This window comes from Camelus bactrianus, chromosome 1 (assembly GCF_048773025.1).
Source record: "Camelus bactrianus isolate YW-2024 breed Bactrian camel chromosome 1, ASM4877302v1, whole genome shotgun sequence".
Taxonomy (NCBI): Eukaryota; Metazoa; Chordata; class Mammalia; order Artiodactyla; family Camelidae; genus Camelus; species Camelus bactrianus.
The window spans coordinates 56,154,963-56,175,698 of record NC_133539.1 but is presented as its reverse complement, the minus strand read 5'-3'; the positions used below and the strand labels follow the sequence as shown (position 1 = coordinate 56,175,698).

General features: G+C 39.4%; 1 protein-coding gene across 3 annotated transcripts in view; it reads right to left on the bottom strand.

Annotated features, from left to right (window-relative positions):
- Nucleotides 1-4,711: 4,711 nt before the first annotated feature.
- Nucleotides 4,712-20,736, bottom strand: part of CFAP91 (cilia and flagella associated protein 91) — a 70,986-nt gene continuing 54,961 nt past the window's right edge. The window contains exons 17-18 of one of the 3 annotated variants that reach the window (XM_074364199.1): nucleotides 15,666-15,806; nucleotides 4,712-5,048 (exon numbers count right to left, since the gene is read on the bottom strand). In XM_074364199.1, coding sequence (XP_074220300.1) covers nucleotides 15,667-15,806 — 140 coding nt within the window. In that variant the 3' untranslated portion in view covers nucleotides 4,712-5,048; nucleotide 15,666. Of the gene's footprint in view, nucleotides 5,049-6,065; nucleotides 15,807-20,736 lie in introns of those variants that run through there. The other 2 variants (XM_074364195.1, XM_074364194.1) reach the window with 2 other exon arrangements.

The window sequence follows — 20,736 nt, the reverse complement described above, 5'->3', positions numbered from 1 at the left end:
CTCTGGTAATACTCCTTGCTTTGAAGTTTTCTTTGCCAGCTATAATAATAGGGCCACTCTGGTTTCCTTATGTTAAGTATTTTTCTGGTACACTTCTTCCATTTGTTTACTTTATTTCCCTTTTTATATTTAAAGGTTATCTTACAAATATCACATACTTGGGTTTTGCATTTAAAAAAATCCATTTTGACAATCTGTGCCTTTTTATTTGGGGTGCCTAATCCACTCATATTTAATGCATGTTACAGTTGAGTTTAGGTGTACTATTTTGCTATCTGTTTTGTTTCTCCCATCTGTATTGTGGTCTTCTGTTTCTCCACTCTTTCCCTAGTCTAGGTTAATTTTTGGTATTCCCAGTCATCAAGGGATGCGTGAAGAGCTTGCCTTAACCCTTCCAGGGTCTCCCCCATTAAATTTCTGGTTGGTCTGCTGTTCATCCCAATGAATAAGACTGTGTCTTTGGGCTAACAAAGCTATAGTTTTTCCCTGTTCACTTCTAACCAAGTTTACTAATTTTGGCATGTAAAGTCACAAGATTTCTCCCCAACTGACCACTCTAAAGCCAGTCTTCCCAGTCTGACAGCAAAGCTGCTGGGTTAGAAGACTACCATTATTGCTGATTGAGCTAGGTAGGGGCCATGGGCAATAGCAGATGTCTACTCTTCTTACCTGAATCTCCAGCAGGTTTTCAATTTATTATCTATCTCGGGTAGATTTCTATTGCCTTAAAATGGGTGTTTTTGACAATTTTTTTCCCAGTAATATACTTTTTTTAGTAAGGAGGATTGCTGACCTCTTATTTCTGTCATAATTAGAAACTGACTATAATTACATTTTAATACAATGTCTTTAAACTTTATTTAAAACAAAATAAACAGTGAGGAGAACATTTTTGTATCTTCTCCAAATCCTCTGTTGGAAGTTTCTTAAGTTGTTGAATGTTGTTTGTGCAAGGATAAATGGGATAATTTTCTTTCAGGATATAGTACAGAAGGCTCCTCTTCCCTTTATTATTTACCTGGTTCCTTGATAACATTTGAATCATAAAATCTTAAACCTTTATTTATTAGAAATTAGTATTATAAGTTAGAATTATGTTCTTAAAAACTCATCTTATACCATAAAATATCAAGATATCATAAGTGTTTTCCAAAACCACATAAATGTTTGCTTCTGCAAACATCAGGTACCTGGAATTCAATTCAACACTTATTGAGAAATTACCATGTGCTAGAGAGACCAGGCACCAGGAATATAAACAAATAAATTCAGGAGGCACAGCTCCTGCCCTCCTCTCAGACCTGAGAGGCCAGTTGGTGAGATGATGACACAGGCAGTTAGAATCAAGTGATATGTGCTATGGCCGAGGAAGCATGAGTGTTATGATTGTGCCCAGTGTCAGTATTTCCTCCCACAGTTTTTGCCTCTGGAACACTTGAGGGGTTAGAAATAAAATATCATTATAACCTCTACTGAAGACACGTCTTCCATGGCAAATCTTTCTGAATGGTTAATGCTTGGGAAGGGCCAGTTTCCTTGGGAAATGGTTCTATAACTAAACCTTGAATGCACATTAGATCACTTGGGAAGCTTTTTAAAAATAACTTTGTCTGGCTCCTCTTCAAAAACTCTATTTTAATTTGTCTGGAAAGAGGTCTAAGAACAAGTTTTTAAAAGTTTTCAGATAATTTTAACATGCAGCCATGGTTGAGAACCACTGTAGTCCCTGCTTCCAGTTTTCTTAACATTTGACACCTATAATAAAAGGTCCTTTTTCAGTGGTTTTAGTTAAGTTGTCCAGGAAATTCTTCACGATGCTTACAGCTTCCTTCTAATGTCTCTGATGTCTGGTAGCCAAGGAGCCCTTACTGTCAACACTTCAAGACTCTACAGAACACAGGGCACTCATTCCTCTCCCTGCCCACTTGTGACAGCGCATCCGTATTCTCTTCCCCAGGTGAGATGGAGAAATTCATCTGATTGCTTAGAGACTGAAATACACTGGGCCACTTTCCATGTAGCAGTAGGTATACTCACTTTGCCTTAAGAGCAGGAAACATACTTCACCCATATCCTTTTTGCTTCTATCCCATAGTAAAAATAGCTAATTGGCGTTTATTGGGTGCTTACCATATGCCAGGACCTTTTTACATAAAGTAATTCATTACATCTTCATACCAACCCCATGATGTACATTCTGTGGTTATACCATTTTAAACATAGGGAAGCTCAGGCTTAGTGAGGTTAAGTAACTTGTCTGAGGACACACTGTCACTGGACTGGGATTTCAATCCAGACCATCTGGCTCTAGAGCCTCCTCTCTTAACCTCCATGCTACTCCACCACCACGGTGCTAGGTTGGTTTTTGTTCCATGAGTGGTAAAGAGTCTTGGAGGCTATTCTGTCACTCATGTGCTCACTGGTAACCTCTATTTCACTAGGAACTGGGTCTGTGAGTCTCCACGCCACTTGCATGAAAGTACTCCAAGTCCTAGTAGATGAACTCTACTCCCAAGTGGGTACCGTGACCTGGAATTGAGGGGACGAGAGTTAGTAGTGCGAGCGCCCCCTGACCTCACAATTACTGAGACTTTAATTTGTCTGGGGGCTCTGTGCTTCAGGAATTTGGAATCTTCAGCAATTTTGTGCCAAAAGTTTCTCATCCCAAAGAGATCCTTTACTCACACTACAGACTTCTTCCTTGGATTTTACCTTGCCTATCCTTAAGCATTTTGAAAAGAAAAGAGGCAATGCCCTTGTTAAGCAGCACAAGGCTTCACTAAATCTAATTATGCATCCATGCAAAAAGTTTCCTACCTCAGAAATCAGTTTGTTGTGATTGTTTATTGCTCTTGACTATAATAATGTAGCTCCAACCCACTATATGGTGTCAGCTACCATGATCACGTGGCTTTAAATATGAGTTTTGCTCATCACTCAGGGTGTTTTATTTCCAAGAGCATAAGTTATTAAAGTCAGGGTGTTTTAACTTAAGCCATTATAAGTGGAGGGCTGCCAGTATCAGGAAGAAGTTTTCCTTTCTTGGAAAACTTCAATTACCTAATGAGAACTTTGTAATACCTTATACTTTCCTTTTTGTCTAAACACAAAACTTAGTTTTAGAAGACACTGGGATAAAGATTAATTTAGAAAATATTCTATTGTAAGTTTCATTGTATATTCTTTATTAGAAGCTGCTTTAAATCCCTTTTCAAAGTAGGTATTGATTTTAATGTGAGTTTATTGCTATACAATAGGGGTGCCATATATGTATGTGTATAAATATATCAATATATCTATATATCTATATCTATATATATACACATAAATAACTATGGCCCATGGGCCAAATCTGTCCTGCTACCAGTTTTTGTAAATAAAGTTTTATTGGGAACACAGCCAGGTTCATTCATTCATGTGTTATCCATTGCTGCGTTTACCTTAAACTGGCAGAGTTGAGTAGCTGCAACAGAGACCATCTTCCCTACAGAGTCCAAAATTATTACTACTTGGCTCTTTACAGAAAAAGTTCTGTTCCCTGCTGTATAGCATTCTTCCTCCCACCTGCTATCTCATCAACCCGAATTCAGGTCTTCTCATTTTGTGTACCTGATTTTTCATTTCACAAGTGAATAATATAACCTTAACCTAGTTCAGGTCAGCATTTTTAAAGGAACAAAATAAAATTCAATTGCCCTTTACTTGTGCCGTACTTTTCTGTTTATCAGTGATCCTCAAGGAAAAAAAAATTGTCCCAATCCTCGTTTTCCTAGAGTAAGGTAAACCCTTTCAAGTTTATATGATCAGATATTCTTTGAGCTCAGAAAATCTTTTATTATAACAGATTATTGTTTCTATTTGTTTTGGTTTCTTCTTTAAGAATTCCTATTGCTTGTAGGATCGGCCACCCAGGGCTAACTTCTGTCATTTTCATCTCTTTGGCCTTTTCTTCCCATCCCATACTGGATGACTTAACAGATTTATCAGCAACACACCAATTATACCCTCTGCTATGATGTTTCTGTTCTTTTAACTGCATCCAAATGGATGTCATTATATTTTTTAAAAATCTCAGTCAGCTTTTCTTTTCAGCACACGTCTGTCTGGTTTTTGGCCTCTGTCTGTTCTCACTATGCCCTGCTTCAGTTTCCTAAGAGGCCATTTCTTTTTGCTTCCTATGAAGAACACCAAACACCAAGCAGATAGTTTCTGAACCTTTTATCATTTCCTAAAGTAAGATATTTTCTAAGCTAGGCTTTTATTCTGTTTTCAGGGTAACCTCCATTGTGTTTTGTAAGTTCTTTACGTGGGTCCCATGTTGATTTGTTGTTGTTGGTTTTGCTTATTTATTGTTTTTCCTATTTACTTATCTTTCGATGAGGAGGGATCTGTTCAACCCTGATGCTTGTCAGCACACAGGATGGGCAGATGGCTCTCCGGCAGCACCCTCTCCCTGAGTGTTGCATGAATATACTTCTCAGATCTTAAGCTCAGTGGTGACTTGATGTGCCACTGTATGAATATACCAGGCTTTTTTCCTTTTCCTGTGTGATGGACATTTGGGTTTCCAGTTCAGGGGCAGCATGACTAGTACGGCTAGAGCATTCCTGTCATGCCTCTTGGTGGAAGAGTGAAACACTGGGAGATGAAATGCTGGGTCATGGGGATGTATATGTTCAATCTTAACAGATGATGCCACTGCACCATGCATAGCAAACCAAAACCATTTACGGAATATTCAGCAATATTTTTATTTGATTCAACAAGCTGACATATCTCCATAGTCAACAAAATGCTGAAACGAGACATGAGAAAACTTTCTCTTGAAGTAGAGCATCTAGGAAACACCAAAGAGAATAAAGCTCCTCATTTGATTATTATTACTGAAAACCACTGTAAGTTATTGAGAATTTAAGGAAAACAAATCTCTTTCCTCATGAATCATACACCGACAAGCCCATAAGAGCAGCACATCTTGGGAGAAGCACAGACTACTGGAATGCTTTCTGATGAGTCGGACAGCCCTTTTTTTAAAAAGATCATCATCTCTAAAAAAACAACACATGTTTATGATTATGTCATCTTTCAGAAACAGTCATTATCAGATCAATATGTTCCTAAAATTACTATGATACAATTACACAGAACCCTGGTTTTGAAGTCAGGCAGCCCCAGACATATCTGAGCTCTGCCACTTACGGGTTCCATGATCCGAATGTTTCCTAACTCACAGGGTCTCAGTTTCCAAATTCTAGCACTTAAAAAAAAAAAAAAAGCTTTACATTTACATTAACTTGGTTATAGCTGAAAACCTAATATGCATACATTGTCAAAAAAATTCAAACCACAAAATGATATAAACATGAGGAAACTAACTCTCTTTCCCCTCAGTCTGACTGCCAGTCCTCAGTTTCCATGCCCAGCACCAACTACTTACCAAGTTCTTTTTGATCTTCCCAGGAATAGTCTGTGTATGCTGCAGGCCTAATGCATGTACATACATATTTGTATATATGCATAGATATTTCTAACTTTTAACTATAGAATATGACACATGTAGAAAAGTGGAGAAAATCAGTGTGCAGCTTAATGAATTAATGTGAAGCACTCACCTGTGTAAATACCACCCAGGTTAAGAAATACCGTAAGTCCCCACTTAACTCTGTTGCAGTAAAGACCCCCTCCCTACCCTCTAAAAGTATCACTATTCTGATTTTTACTTTTTTTTTTTTTTTAATAATAATCACTTCCTTGCTTTTCTTTGTATCTTTACCGCCTAAGTGTGCATTCCTCAACACTATAGTTTAGGGCTGGGTTTTGAACTTTATGTAAATAGACTTATACTACAGATTTATTTTTGGACTTGGCTTCTTTCAATCCTTATTATATTTGTGAGATTCATCCATGCTTCTCTATTTAGTTCTCCTTCACTCTTTTTATCTGCTGTAGAGTAGGAATTAACAAACTTTTTCTGCAAAGGGCCTCATAGTAAAGATTTTAGGCCTTTTGGGCCAAAAGACAAAATTGAAGATAATATGTAGGTACTCAAATAACAAGAAAGAAAACAAATTTTCACAATTTTTATTGATAAAATTCAAAAGATAGTAATAATAACTGATAGTTTTTTTTTCATAATATAGATCTACTAAAGAGAAGAATGGATCTCTTATTTAGGAAATAACATTTTGCTTAATTGGGGCTCAAATAATTAAAATTGATCACAAATGTTTATTAATGGTGATGTGTAATGAGACTCCCTCATCTCAGTTTTGAAAATGTCTTCGAGACAAATATTATTTATCACTTACGTAGTATGTGGAATCTAAAAAATAGTGAAAGTGAACTTATTTACAAAACGGGAACAGACTCACCGACATAGAAAACAAACTTATGGTTACTAAAAAGGAAGGCAGGAAGGGATAAAATAGGAGGTTGGGATTAACAGACACACACTACCATCAATAAGATAGATAATCAACACGGACCTACTGTATAGCACAGGGAACTATATTCAGTATCTTGTAGTAGCCTATAATGGAAAAGAATAAAAAAGAACATATATATATATGTGTATATATACACATATATATATATGTCTGAATTACTTTGCTGTGTACTTGAAACTAATACAATATTGTAAATCAACTATACCTCAATTAAAAAAAAATCACAGACACGTGCTGCCAATACTGATCTCAGTCCATAAGCATGTTTTTAATTGTGCATATTTATCACTTGGAAGGCATTTATAGAATTCCATTGGATTCTTCTCTTGTTATTTGCCTGTTAGCGTGTCATTACAACACAGACGAATCCGTTCCAATTAAAGGTTGTGTGGACATGCCGCCATCGCACAGGGAAACAATTGTGAAATATGGGAATCTCCTATGCACTTATTTCAAGGTCCAAAAAATGCTCCTGGAAGTGTAGTTTAAGCTCAGAAAATACATTCACTGCAAATATGGCTGCGAATGGAGACCCTGCTTTTCTAGCTTTGGCAGCACAGGAAGCACATAAAGCAGCTTACCGTTATTTGTGATTCAGTGTTAGTTGCCACAGAAGTGACTTTACCACAGTGTACATTCTGCATATAAGCTCTGTTTTGCCTTGTAATTTCAGGTTGTTTTCATTGCAGAATATTACCAAGTCTCCAGCAAAAGCTAATTTCCAAAGTCATTCAGTATTCCATAATAGTGGTTAAGGGTAGTTTTCTTAGAAAAAATCTCACCCTTGTTCTGAACTAAAAAAAATCGCACTAAAATATGACCATTGCTGAGTCACTGGACATCAGTGTGGTAGGGCAAGGCAGGATGTTCCGCTACTTCTGACAAAAGAATTCAGGGAATGATGAATTAATGATGGTTAAATCTATGAGACTGAGTGAAGATAACACTGACACAGCTGGTTAAATGACACATGATAGATTCAAACAGTTTTCCACTAATAAAGGGTTTATCTACTGAAAACCTAAAGCTGACACTCTGGGTAAATTTGGCCTTTGGGGCTCTTCCAGGTTGCAATCCATCATGCTAGCCCACTCAGACTTTTAAAAGCCTTTCTGGTTTCTGTTTCCCCTAGGAAAGTCTTAGGCCCGTGTGTGCCCAGTGGCCCAGGGGAAGAAAATGGCCAGTGATCTCAGATCACTTAGGAGGGACTCTTTCCTCTCTACCATTTTAGCTCATCTAGTCCCCTGCCTTTCCACATCTCTTCACTGTCTTTGAAAAATGACATTTACACAGTCTATCCATTATTTTCTGTAGTCTTGCAGCTACCCACTATATCCTACCTAGAATCAAAAGACATGTCTATTTTCTGTTTTATTAATTTCGGTTACTTTTATTTCCTTTTACTTTTTTTGCAACTAATTTGACATTATTTTTCTAATTTCTGGAAAAGGATTCTTAGTCTTATTTTTTACCTTTCCTCTTTTAATAAATGCTCTTAAGCCTACAACTGTCCATCTAAGCACCACATCAGCTGCATTCCACAAGTTGGATATATAAGTAGCATTTTTGTCATTTTTCAGTTCAAAATATTTCCTAGTTTCTATTCTGATACTTTCTCTGATGAACAGAGTATTTATACTTGTATTTCTTAATTTCCAAACATATTGGAATTATCTTGTCATTGATTTCTAAGTTTCACTGCATTGTTATCACTTTGCCATGACTTTGCTTCTTTGAAATGGTTGACACTTGCTTTATGACACAGTATAGTCAGTTTTTGCAAATGTTTTGTGTGTGCTTGAAGGTAATATGCATTCTGGAGTTGCTGGGTGTAACAGTCTATAAATGTCCAATAGGTCAAGTTCCTTAACTATGTATCTCAAATCTTCCATTTGTTTATTGTTTTTTTCCTCTACTTGCTATATCAATTCCTGATAGAGATTAAAATTTCCTAGCGTCATTATGGCTTTTTCTACTTCTCCTTGCTATTAAACTTTGTTTCCTACAGGTTGAAGCCATGTTATTAGGTATATTCAAATTGTGACTCATTATACCTTCCCAATGAATGAAACCTTTATCTTTATGAAATGTCCCTCTTTTTCTCTAGCAGTGCTTTCTGGCTAAGAGTCTTCTTTGTTTATAGTAATATAGTTACAGCAGCTTTCCCGTAGATGGTGTTCTGATGGTATCTTTTACTCTCATTTAACTTGTAACCATTAGATTTTATATATGTCTCTTACAAAACGGCACACAGTTGAATTACTTTTTATTCAGTCTGACAGGTTCTGACTTGACTTTGAGCATTGAGTCTCCTTACATTTAATGTAATTAATGAATCAGTGATAAACACCTACCATTTTATTCAGTGTTTTCTATTGGATCTGTTTCCTTTTTCTGTCCTCTTTTTGAGTGTTTTTTATTTATTCCATTTTCTTCTCTTACTTCCCATGTCATACATCTTTTTTACTATCCTTTAGGAGTTACCTGAGAGGATACAGAATGTTTGAGTCATCAATCATAATGTTAAATGATACTTGCATCTTCCTCCTAGACGATGCCAGTGCTTTAGGGCAATTTAATCCATTTATGCCCTTTCTGACTTACATTCATATTAAAATGTGTCTAGGTATAGGTTTCTTTTAATTTTTTCTGCTTGGGGTTAAGAAGCCTTCTTAAATGTTGACCCCTTTCATCGGTTTTAGAAAGTTCACATTTTCTATGATTTCCCAACAAATTTTTTCCCTTAGAAGTCATATTTGTTGAATCAATAGTCCATGCTCACATCCTCTTGTCCCTTCCTAAGGACTCATCTGTCCTTCCTTCTCTTCTGTAGTTTCCAACTCTTGGTCTCCTTGATTTGAGACAAATTCTTCTGCTCTTCTAAGGCATTAGTGTTCTCGTCAGCTGTGTATATTCTGCTCTTAAATCCATGCACTGAGTTTCTCATACTGACTACTGTGTTTATAAATTCTAGAATTTCTATTTTCTTCAGATCTGCTATATTACTTTTTATCATTTCTAGTTCTATGAAAAATTTCAGTGTTGACTTTCATCTCTTTGAACATAAAATGTATCTTAGCCAGCTCAGGATGCCACAACAGACTACTTTAGACTGGTTAGCTTAAACAACAGAAATATATATATATATATATATATTTATTTTTTTAAATGAGAACTCAGGATTTATTCTTAACAACTTTCCTATATAACAAACAGCAATGTTGATTATATTTATCATGTTGTACATTATATCCCCAGTACTTTATATCTTATAACTGGAAGTTAGTACCTTTTTGACTGCCTTCATCCAGTCTCCTCTACTCCCCTCCCATCTCTGGTAACCACAAATCTCATCTTTTTTTAATGAGTTTGTTTGTTTTTGAAGTATAATTGACCCACAACACTGTGTTAATTTGTTATACAACACAGTGATTTGATTTTTCTATATATCTCAAAATGGTCACCATAATAAGTCTAATTATGATGTCACTATGCAAAGATATTATATAATTATTGGCTATATTCCCCAAACTGTACCTTCCATATCTGTGACTCATTTATTTTACAATTGGAAGTTTGTACCTCTTAATCTCCCTCACCTATTTCTCGCTCCCCCACCCCCAATCTGGCAACCACCTGTTCTCTGTATCTATGATTCTGTTTCTATATTGTTATGCTTTTTTATGTTTTGGTGGGTTTTTTTTTTGTTTTAGATTCCATATAAGTGAAATCATACAGAATTTGTCTTTTTCTGTCTGACTTATTTCAATTAACATAACACTCTCTAGATCCATCCATATTACCACAAATGGCAAGATTTCATTCTTTTTAATGGCTGAATATTCTATTGTGTATACATATACCATATGTTCTTTATCCATTCATCTACTGATGGGTACCTAGGTTGCTTCCATATCTTAGCTATTGTAAATTATGCTGCTGTGAACATAGGGAGGCATATATCTTTTCTAACTAGTATTTTCATTTTCTTCAAATAAATACCCAGGAGGGGAATTGCTGGAATATATGGTAGTTCTATTTTTAATTTCTTGAGGAATCTCTACACTGTTTTCCATTGTGGCTGCACCAATTTACATTCCCACCAACAATGCATGAGGGTTCCCCTTTTTCTACATCCTTGCAAACATTTGTTATTTGTGGTCTGTTTGATAACAGCCATTCTGAGAGGTGTGAAGTGAAATCTCATTGCGGTTTTGATTTGCAGTCCCCTGATGATTGGTGATGTTGCGCATCTTTTCCTGTGCCTGTTGGCCATCTTTTTCTATGCTTGTTGGCCATCCATATGTCTTCTTTGGAAAAATGTCTCTTCAGGTCTTCTGCCCAATTTTAATCGTGTTGCTTGTTTTTTTGATGTTGATGTTGAGTTATGAGTTCTTTGTATATTTTGGAATATTAACTCCTTATCAGATATATCATTTGCAAATGTCTCCCCCCATTCAGTAGGCTGCATTTTCATTTGGTTGATAGTTTTCTTCACTGTGTGAAAGCTTTTTAGTTTGTAGTCCCATTTGGTTATTTTGTTTTTGCTTCCCTTGCCTGAGGAGACATATCTAAAAAAAAGTATCACTAAGGCCAATGTCAAAGAGCATCCTGTCTGTGTTTTCTTTTAGAATTTTTATGGTTTCAGTTCTTACGTTTAAGTCTTTAATCACTTTGAATTTATTTTTGTGCATGGTGTGAGAAAGTAGTCCAGTTTGATTCTTTGACATGTAGCTGTTAGTTTTCCCAACACCGTTTATTGAAAATGTTGTCTTTTTTCCATTGTATACTCTTGCCTCCCTTGTCACAGAGTGACCATTTAAGTGTGGGTTCATTACTAGGCTCTCTGTTCTGTTCCACTGATCTATGTATCTGTTTTTGTGCCAGTACCATGCTGTTTTGATTACTGTAGCTTTGTAATATAGTTTGAAATCAGGGAATGTGATACCTCCAGCTTTGTTGTCCTTGAGTCTCAAATTGTTTGGGCTATTAGAAATTTATTTTCCCACAGTTCGGGAGCCCAGAAGTCCAAAGTCAAAATGTCAGCATGGCCAGCTTCTGGGGAGGACTCTCTTCCTGGCTTGTAGATGGCTGCCTTCTTGCTATGTCCTCACAAGGCAAGAAGCAGAGAGAAAGCAAGTGCTCTGATGTCTCTTCTTATAAGAGCACTATTCCCATCATAAGGGACCCACCCTCATGATCTCATCTAATCCTTATTATCTTCATCTCCAAAAGCCATCATATTGGAAGCTAGGGCTTTGACATGAATTTTGGGTGGACACAACTAAATGGATAGCATTCCACCCCAGCCTCTCCAAATTCATGTCCTTCTCACATACAGAATACATTCATTCCATCCCAACAACCTCAAAAGTCTTAACTCATTCAAACACCAACTCTAAAGTCTGAGGTCCAAATTCTCATCTACAAGTCATCTAAACCAGATGTGGGTGACACTCAAGGTATGATTCATCCTGAGGCTACATTCCTCTCCAGCTGTGAACCAGATGCACTATGTGCTTCCAAAATACAGTGGTGGGGGCAGGTCTAGGATAGATATTCCCATTACAAAAGGGGGGAATCAGAAGGAAGAAAGGAGTAATGGGTCCCAAGCAAGTCTAAAGCCTAGCTAGACAAGTTCTATTGGGTCTTAAAGCTCAAGATTAATCCCCTTTGGCTCAGTGTCTGCCTTCCAGGTCCACTGGGATGGCAGCATAGCTCCCATTGCTCTGGGGGTGGCCCCTACCTTTCTGCTCTGCCATCCCCCATCCCCACTTCTTAGGTAGGGATCTGGTCACTGCAGATCTGCCAGGGTAAGGTCCCACAGATGGTCCCATCCTTGAAGTTCTGGGCAGAGGCTCTCTGACCTGTTGAAACTGAGGCAGTGGCTGATGAGCTCTGAACTGCTTTCAGGCTTATTTTGAAGAACTGTGCACATTTGCAGCAGAATAGAACTATCATCTCACCCTGTCAAATCCAGTAAATCTGACAGTCTTCCTTCATGTCATCTTGTCTCCATCCCTTCATTTCAAACTGGCAGAGCTCCTACTCTTATAATTCCATAAGCTCTTTATCAAATAGCTGTTTCAACCACACCCTCAGTGTTCCTTTTCAGAATGTACTTTCTCATTTCTTGAAATATGGATAGGCTGAGAATTTTCCAAATCTTTAAGTACTTGTTCCTTTTTGCTTAACAGTTCCTTCTTCAATTCATCTTTCTTTTCCTATTTTACTATAAGCAGTCAGGAGGAAACAAGACTTTGCTTTAGATATCTTCCCAGCTAAGTATCCAATTCCATCGCTCAGAAGTTCTATCTAGAACACTAGAACAAAGTTCAGTCAAATTTCCAGTTTCCAATAACACGTTCCACATTTCTACCCAAGACCTCACCAGAAATGCCCTTAACATCCATATTTCTAGCCTGCACCTCAAAACTCTCCCAACTCTACTCATTATCTAGTTCCCACACATTCAGGTATTTGTTACAGCAGCACTTTACTCCTAGTACCAAAATCTATCTTAGATCAGGTTGCCATGACAAAATACCATAGATAGACTGGGTGGTTTAAACAACAAAAATTAATTTTCTCACAATTCTGGAGACTAGAAGTTCAAAGCAGTAAGCATAGTTCTTTTTAAATCTGTCTCACCCTTCCAATATTTTTAGGTCTGTTTCTATTATCTGTACTTTCTGCTGCTACTTGTTCAAGCTGTTGTGTCTCCTCATGCAGCTGGATATGCTTGTGTTCTGGAAATTGTACATGAAAAATTGCAAAAATAAACAGATCTAGGATAATGCCAACTTTCTCTGAAGAGAATTTAAGTTTGTTTCTGACAATTTCCTTGAGGCAACAGGAATCAAGGATCTTTTTAATTCAATTTGTAGGACTGAGGTTTTTGTTTTTTGGATCACTCAGATGATTAAAAGCTCAACTGTTGTCGATTTGAGGGCTGGTTTACTTCCAGTGAACCCTTTCTACTAGAGCATAGCCTTATGGAATCCCAGCCCAGAGGTTTACCAGGGCTTCAACCTTGTGACTCCACTTTTTGTCTCTATAGTTTTGCAAAGCTAGTGAAAGCATTACTCAGATTTTCAGCCACATTTTCTAGAATTTGCATATTCCCTAAGGAAAAAAAAAGTGCATCCAAATGCCAGACCCAACTCTGACTTTTCCTTCTCCTAGAGTTTCCCCAGAAACTCGTCACTGTTTTATTAGCTCTCCATTGTCTTCAAGCTTATTAAAAAATGTTTTAAATCAGCAGTCCATGTCTACTGCCCCTCTCCCTAAATATTATTAAATAATCTCACATCAGTCCTTTCCTCCTTTCCTCTGAGAGAAGGAAGAGGGAATAATATGTACTATGGGGCAACAAAGCATCATGTTCCAGCCATTTAATAAAGTATGAAGAAGATACTCTATTAACTTTTTGGTTAATCTTCCTTGCTAAGTGTCTGTAACTAGCCTGAAAACTAGATTTTTTTTTTTGAATTATATTTTGTAACTACAATATGCTTTAAATAGTGAAAGTAAAATATATTTCATTAAAACCTAAGTATAAAATAGAAAATCATTAAAAAAAACTCCTATGGCTTGGTTTCACAGATCACCATAGACGTCATAGAACAGGTATAATACTCAGAAGTAAATGCAGATGTATTCAAGTCACACTATGTAAGTTAATCTTATTAAATTTGCATGTAAGAAAAATGACTACCCCAACATTAAGGCTGATTTTATCACAATAAGATAGGCAAAATGCTTTGATCTTTGAATATACATTATACAGATAGTAATATAAACATTACATGCAAATACATGGCTTATATCTTCAATGATTTCAGAGGTCACTTCATTATTAATTAAAAACAGAAGACTTTCTGCTGTAATTTACAGCCATCGTTTGGTATTTAAGAATTCTTTATCAGTTTTTCCTCTGCTTTCTTTCTTAACTGCCCCCTCATCTCAGCCTGCCTTCCATGACCTTCTGTGATTGAGACTTAAAGTCCCAGCAGATTCCCCTGCAGAGCGTCTCCTGGTCACATGTGCATGGGCACACCTCAAGTGAAGGGAAGTGATTTGCGTAAGATTATATATTTAGTGGCAGAGCTGCCAACTCCCAAACCTTCTGAATGCCAGGTTCAGGATTTCCCTTAAGCCTTCCCTAACCTGACAGCACATACTCAAGGCCAAAATAGACACTGTGCCTCTAATATAAGCGGGTAGAGGGAGAAGGTATAGGCAAATGGTTCGCTCCCTTTCCCCTTCTCATGAGAACTTTACTTTCAACGGACTCTCGAGCTCTGTTCTCCAATCATCTGATAAAGTGGTGTCAACTACATTACTAAGCAACACTACTTAAGGTAAAAATGGCCCCTGGTTGGTAATTAGCATCTGATTGGGAGGAATTATAAATACACCATTACTATCTAATGGGAAACTAAAGCTTTGAGCTTTCCCTAAGTGTGCTGACTTATAACTGGGCATGTCCATTGGGGGGACCCTGGAAACTATGCCTATGGAATTATTACAAGAGATGCTGGTCCTGGGCCATGGAAACCAAGGCAGCTCCTGCAGCCACCCAAGAATCTCTTTGCCTTGCACCTGAGCTTTGTAACCTGGGGGTTAATGACAATAGTGATGTGGTCTTCTGTGTGGATATGGTGAGAGCTCCCAAGGAAAGAGAAACATCTGTGCTGCCCTGCTGGGAGCTGTGGTTCCTGTCTTTATCTGAGTAGACTGATACTCAAATCATATGAAATATGGCCTATGTTAGTATTGTGAGTGAATATTTGGTTGAGCCTAAGACTAACCCTTGGTGCACAATGCAGAGGCATCAGGGCTAGAACTGGACAGGCTGTGACTTGTTCTATAATTATAATTAGGGGTACCTTGTCTACCTCCCTAAGAGCAAGCTTTGTTTATAACAGTGACACATTTTGCAGCTTTATTTATGATGGAGTACAGTCATATGCTAAAAGAACCTATAAAAAATAGAATCCTGTGTTTTCGTCACAAGAGTCCAATTGCTGTAATAGCAACTCTATTATCTAACAATTTCAACAGCCGATTCCATAACATAGATGAAACGTGCCAGCATAAATGCCAGTTTGTTAAACAATGGGCCATCTTCACATTGATTGTTAGCACACCGCACAAAACTGAATGATGCTGCCTGTCCTCCTCTCTGCTTCCTTCCATATGAAAAACCAAGCTCACCTTAGCTGTCTTGAGCTCCCTCAAGTAGCTCAGTGTCTGATTCTTGCTGTTGCTCAACAAAATCCTCCTCAAGCATGGCTTCTGTGTGCTGGTGGACGATCTCATGGGCTGCGAGGATGTGCTTCCGCTGAGCGGTCCTCACTGTGCCAAAGGGACAGGAGAATTTTTCACTCTGAACAAAGTCATTTCCAAAGGTTTTCAAGAGTAGTGACAGAAATGATCATTTTTCAAACTACATATTCTCTCGCTTGAGGCTGATTGGATTAAATAAAAATTACCTGCTCTCTGTTTTAGAAGGACACGTTCTTAAAGTACCTAAACCCAAACCTTACTGTTGCTGCTCCCCCGGTTCCCACTCTCCGTTCAGTCTGCTCCTACTCCTCCCCACCAGGGTTGCTTCCATTCCACAGCCTCCCTTGCCTGGAATGCCTGCACTCCACGTCCTGCCCTTCAGCAAAGCCCAGCCCACGTCCCAGCTCCTCCAGAAAGTCTCCTCCGGCTGGGTCTGCCCACATTTACCACTGCCACTCTTGAGTTTGGAAAAACCCATTCAGCAATGAAGCACTTCATGCGAGTTGCATTTTGTTTTTACCTAGATCGTGAATGACTTAAAGGTAAAGACCTTGTCTCTCACTTCTCTTGAGCCTTGGTCCCTAACATAGAGGGTACTTGCTGACTGATGATGAGCTTCTGAGCTCACAGCTTTAGAAATGGGTCCTGGCTCCATATTCTACAAATATTTATTATCAAGGCTTAGTACATTAAGCCTTGGAAAGAGGCAATCATGATGATGATGATTATCATTTGCTCTTACTTTGTGCCAGGCACTGTTTAAGCAGGTGGCATATAAGTATTCATTTACACCACCCCAGAACCCTAAAAGTACTATTGATGCCCCCATTTTCAGATGAGGAAACAGAGGCAGAGAGAGATTAGGTAACTGGCCCAAAGTCATATAGCTAGTAAAGGACAGTAAGAAGTACTGTGGATTCTGTGCTAGTCAGCTAGTTTACACAGGGTGAATCATAGCAGCTTATAACACTTTATGGCAGTATGGTTGAAAGAATGGGGACTTTGGAGCCACACAGACCATGGTACAATCTGTGAGTTGTATAATGCCTCTATGCACTCTAATTTCCTTAACTGAAATATGAGTGAGATAAGGCACTTCTAAAAATGCTTGGTACGTTGTCTGGAACTTAGTAGCTACCAAAGTTGAAATGCATGCTATTTTCATCTATACCCAGGTCTCTTCAGGGTCATTCCCATCCATCAGCTTTTAGGAAAACGAGAAGCTGGTGGAGTAGGAAGACTGTGTGCTCACCTCCTCTCATGGGCATACCAAAATTACAACTATTTAGAGAGAAACTGTTGATGAGAAAGACCAGAACCTACCAGAAAAGGCCTCTACAATGAAAGAGGTAAAGAAGGAACCGCAGCAAGGTGGCCAAGAGGGGTGGAGACGCAGCGTAGTCAAGACCCACACCCCCGCAGGTGACCTACAGACAGGAGACTAACTACCACTGCCGAGGTTCTTCCGAGGAGTGAGGAGTCTGAGCCCACGTCAGGCTCCACAGCCCCAGGGTCCTGCACCGGTAAGAAGAGCACCCAGAATGTTTGGCCTGGAAGGCCAGCAGGCCTTACTTTTGGGAGTCCCAGAGGCCTGTGGGAAATGGAGACTCCGCTCTTAAAGGGCATACACAAGATCATACACCATCTGAGACCCAGGGCAAAAGCTGTGATTTGGAAGGAGCCTGGGTCAGACCCACTTGCTGATCTTGGAGAGTCTCCAGAGAGGCAGGCGGCCACTGGAGCTCAGCCCGGGGCCACAGACACTGGGGGCAGTAACTGTACAGAGGAACTCGTCCTACTACGTGGGCACTGGTGCTGGCAGGTGCTGCTGTGGAGCCCTCCCTCTAGCTTAATAGCCTCGGGGCCCCACCCTGCCCACACCCACCAGCCTGGACTGTACTAGGACCCCTCAGGACAAGTGACTAGCTGGGCAGGGACACAGCCCCACCCACGAGTGGGCAGGCTGCCTTAAGATACCCTGAGCCCACAGCCATCCCAGGACATGGTCTCACACACCAGGGCACAGGCACTAGAACTGGTACCCCAAGGGCCCTGCAGGCAGAGACCCTGGGACCTGGCTCAAACCCCCAGTAGGCTGGCACCAGCCCCAGACCTGCTGGGCCCCAGCTCTACCCACCAGTAGGCCAACACCAGCTCTGAGACATCTTGGGCCTCTCAGCTAGCCTCCCCAGACTCAGCAGTGAGTCATCACAAGCGTTAGGATACACCAGACCTCACCTACCAGCAGTTTGAAACATCAGCTCTGGGAACCTTGGCCCTACAGCCGGAGACCCAGGACCCAGCTTTGCCCACCAGCAGACCTGCACCAACCCCAGAATCTGGATTCACCCACCAGTGGGAAGGCACCAGCCTTATCTCCTAGACCCTAACCCCACCCAATGGCAGATGGACACTGGCCCAAGGACCCACCACAGCCCTGCACCTTGCCTTGTCATGACCCAGCATCAGCCCCAGGCCCTTGGGCTCTGGCCCTATCCACCAGCAAGCTGACACTAGGGCAGGGAACCCTGGCCCTGCAACCACTCACCCCAGAACCTGGCTCTGCCCACCAGTGAGCCAGCACTAGTCGCAGCACCCACTGGACTCCTGCATCCAGCGGCATCACGACCCAGCCTGCCAACCAGTGGCTAGCGGCCTCCACACAAGGCAGGGGCTGGCAACCAACCAGACCAGGGGCCAGCCATGCCTACCAGACTGCCCACAGTAGTCAGCCACCACAATAGAAGGACCCACACAACCCACATCGGGGCACCCCTAGAGCACAGAGCCCTGGTGCCAGAGGGGAATGTGCTACTTGGACATATAAGACATCTCCTACAAAAGGCCACTTCTCCAAGGCTGGGAAACATAACCAACCTACCAGGTATATAGAAATAAAGACAGCAAATTAGGCGAATTGAGGTGGTAAAGGAATACATTTAAAATGAAAGAACAATATTAAAACCCCAGGAGAACTAAGTGGAGAAAGACAATCTACCCAAGAAAGAGTTGAAGGTGGTGATTATAAAGATGACGAAAGAACTGAGGAGAAGAATGAACAGAATGAGAGATTGGAAGCTTTTAACAAAGGGTTAGAAAATATAAAGAAGAACCAGAGATGAAGAATACAATACCTGAAATAAAATGTGCACTAGAAGGAATCAATAGTAGATTAAGTGATACAGAGCAACAGATCAGTGAGCTGGAAGACAGAGAGCACTGGAAATCACTAAAGCTTTAAAAGAAAAAAGAAAAAGGAATAAAAAGAAACGAAGACAGTTTAAGAGACCTCTTGGACAACATCAAGCACATTGCATTATCAGGCTCCCAGAAAAAGAAGAGAACATATTTGAAAACATAATAGCTGAGAACGTCCCTAACTTGGGGAATGAAACAAATACCCACAGCCAAGAAGCATGGAGGGTCCCAAACAGGATCAACCTGAAGAGGAATTAACAGGGCAAAAATTAAAGATGAAGAGAGAATATTAAAAGCAGCAAGGGAGAAACAACAAGTTACATACAGGGGAACTCCCATAAGACTGTCAGCTGACTTTTCAGTAGGAACTCTGCAGGCCAGAAGGGAGTAGTCAAGACATGGTTAAAGTGATAAAAGGGAAAAACCTACAACCGAGAATACTCTACCCGGCAAGGCTTTCATTCAGATGTTGGTGAGAATGTGTTGAAAAGGGAACACTATTGTGCACTGTCAGAGGGAATATAAATTGGTGCAGCCACTAAGGGAAATGTAGGTTCCTCAAAAAATTAAAAATAGAACCACCACGTGATCCAGAAATCCCATTCCTGCATATATATCTGAAGAAAACAAAAATACTAATTTGAAAAAATACATGCACCACAATGTTCATAGCTGAATTATTTATAATAGTCAAGACATGGAAATCACCTTAGTGAGCATCAACAGATGAATGGATAAAGATGATATATATATATATATATATATATATATATATATACACACACACATATACACAATGGAGTATTACTCAGCCATAAACAATAAAATCTTGCCATTTGCAACAACATGGATCAACCTAAAGGTATTGTGGTTAGTGAAGTAAGTCAGACAAAGACAACACTGTTATCACTTATATGTGGAATCAAAAGAATGAAATAAATGAATTTAACAAAACAGAAACAGATCCACAGACACAGAAAACTAGTGGTTACCAGTGGGGAAAGGGAAGCTGAAAGGGGCAAGGTAAGGGTAGGAGATTAAGAGGTACAAGATACCATGTATAAAATAAATAAGCGACAAGTATGGATTGTACAACCCAGAGAATATAGCCAATACTTTATAGTAAATGTTAAATGGAGTATAATCTATAAAAATTTTTAATCCCTGTGATACACACTGAAACTTATATATTATAAATCAACTATACCTCAATAAAATTAAAAAATAAATTCATCCAAATAAATAAATCAATAATGAGACATCTCAAAACAATCTGAATTTAGTATTACTTAATTGGGGTAGAGTATCTATAACACAAAAGGCCCTAATGTTTGCTCCCTGTCCAGGTGGCACTTTTTATCTGAGGACTTGCCCTGCTTGCCCACAGACAAGTCCCACTGATTCCTTTCGCTCAAGCACCCGCCCACCCCCAGTACCTTCCCCTCAGAGCCAGGAGAAGCTGGGGGCAGGGTCACAAACTAGTAACTAGTACACACAGGATTTCCCCTCTCCTTCAGTTCCCTCAGGTGGAATTGATCTGAAGCAAGTTGACCTCACTTTGGACTGAGGAAGAGAAGAAAGGAGTTGCATATTTTCTTAAGGACCTGGGCATCAACAAGATCCCTTTTAAAATATAAGGTGACACAGAAATATTATAGAATCTGAAAACTAAATTTTTTTGGTAGAGGCATTATCATACATATGAATTAGAATAATCTTTTTTGTGGGGGCCATTTGGTGGTACATCAAAATGAAAAACACTCAAACCCTATTTCCAGTATTGGACTGCTAGGAATTTACT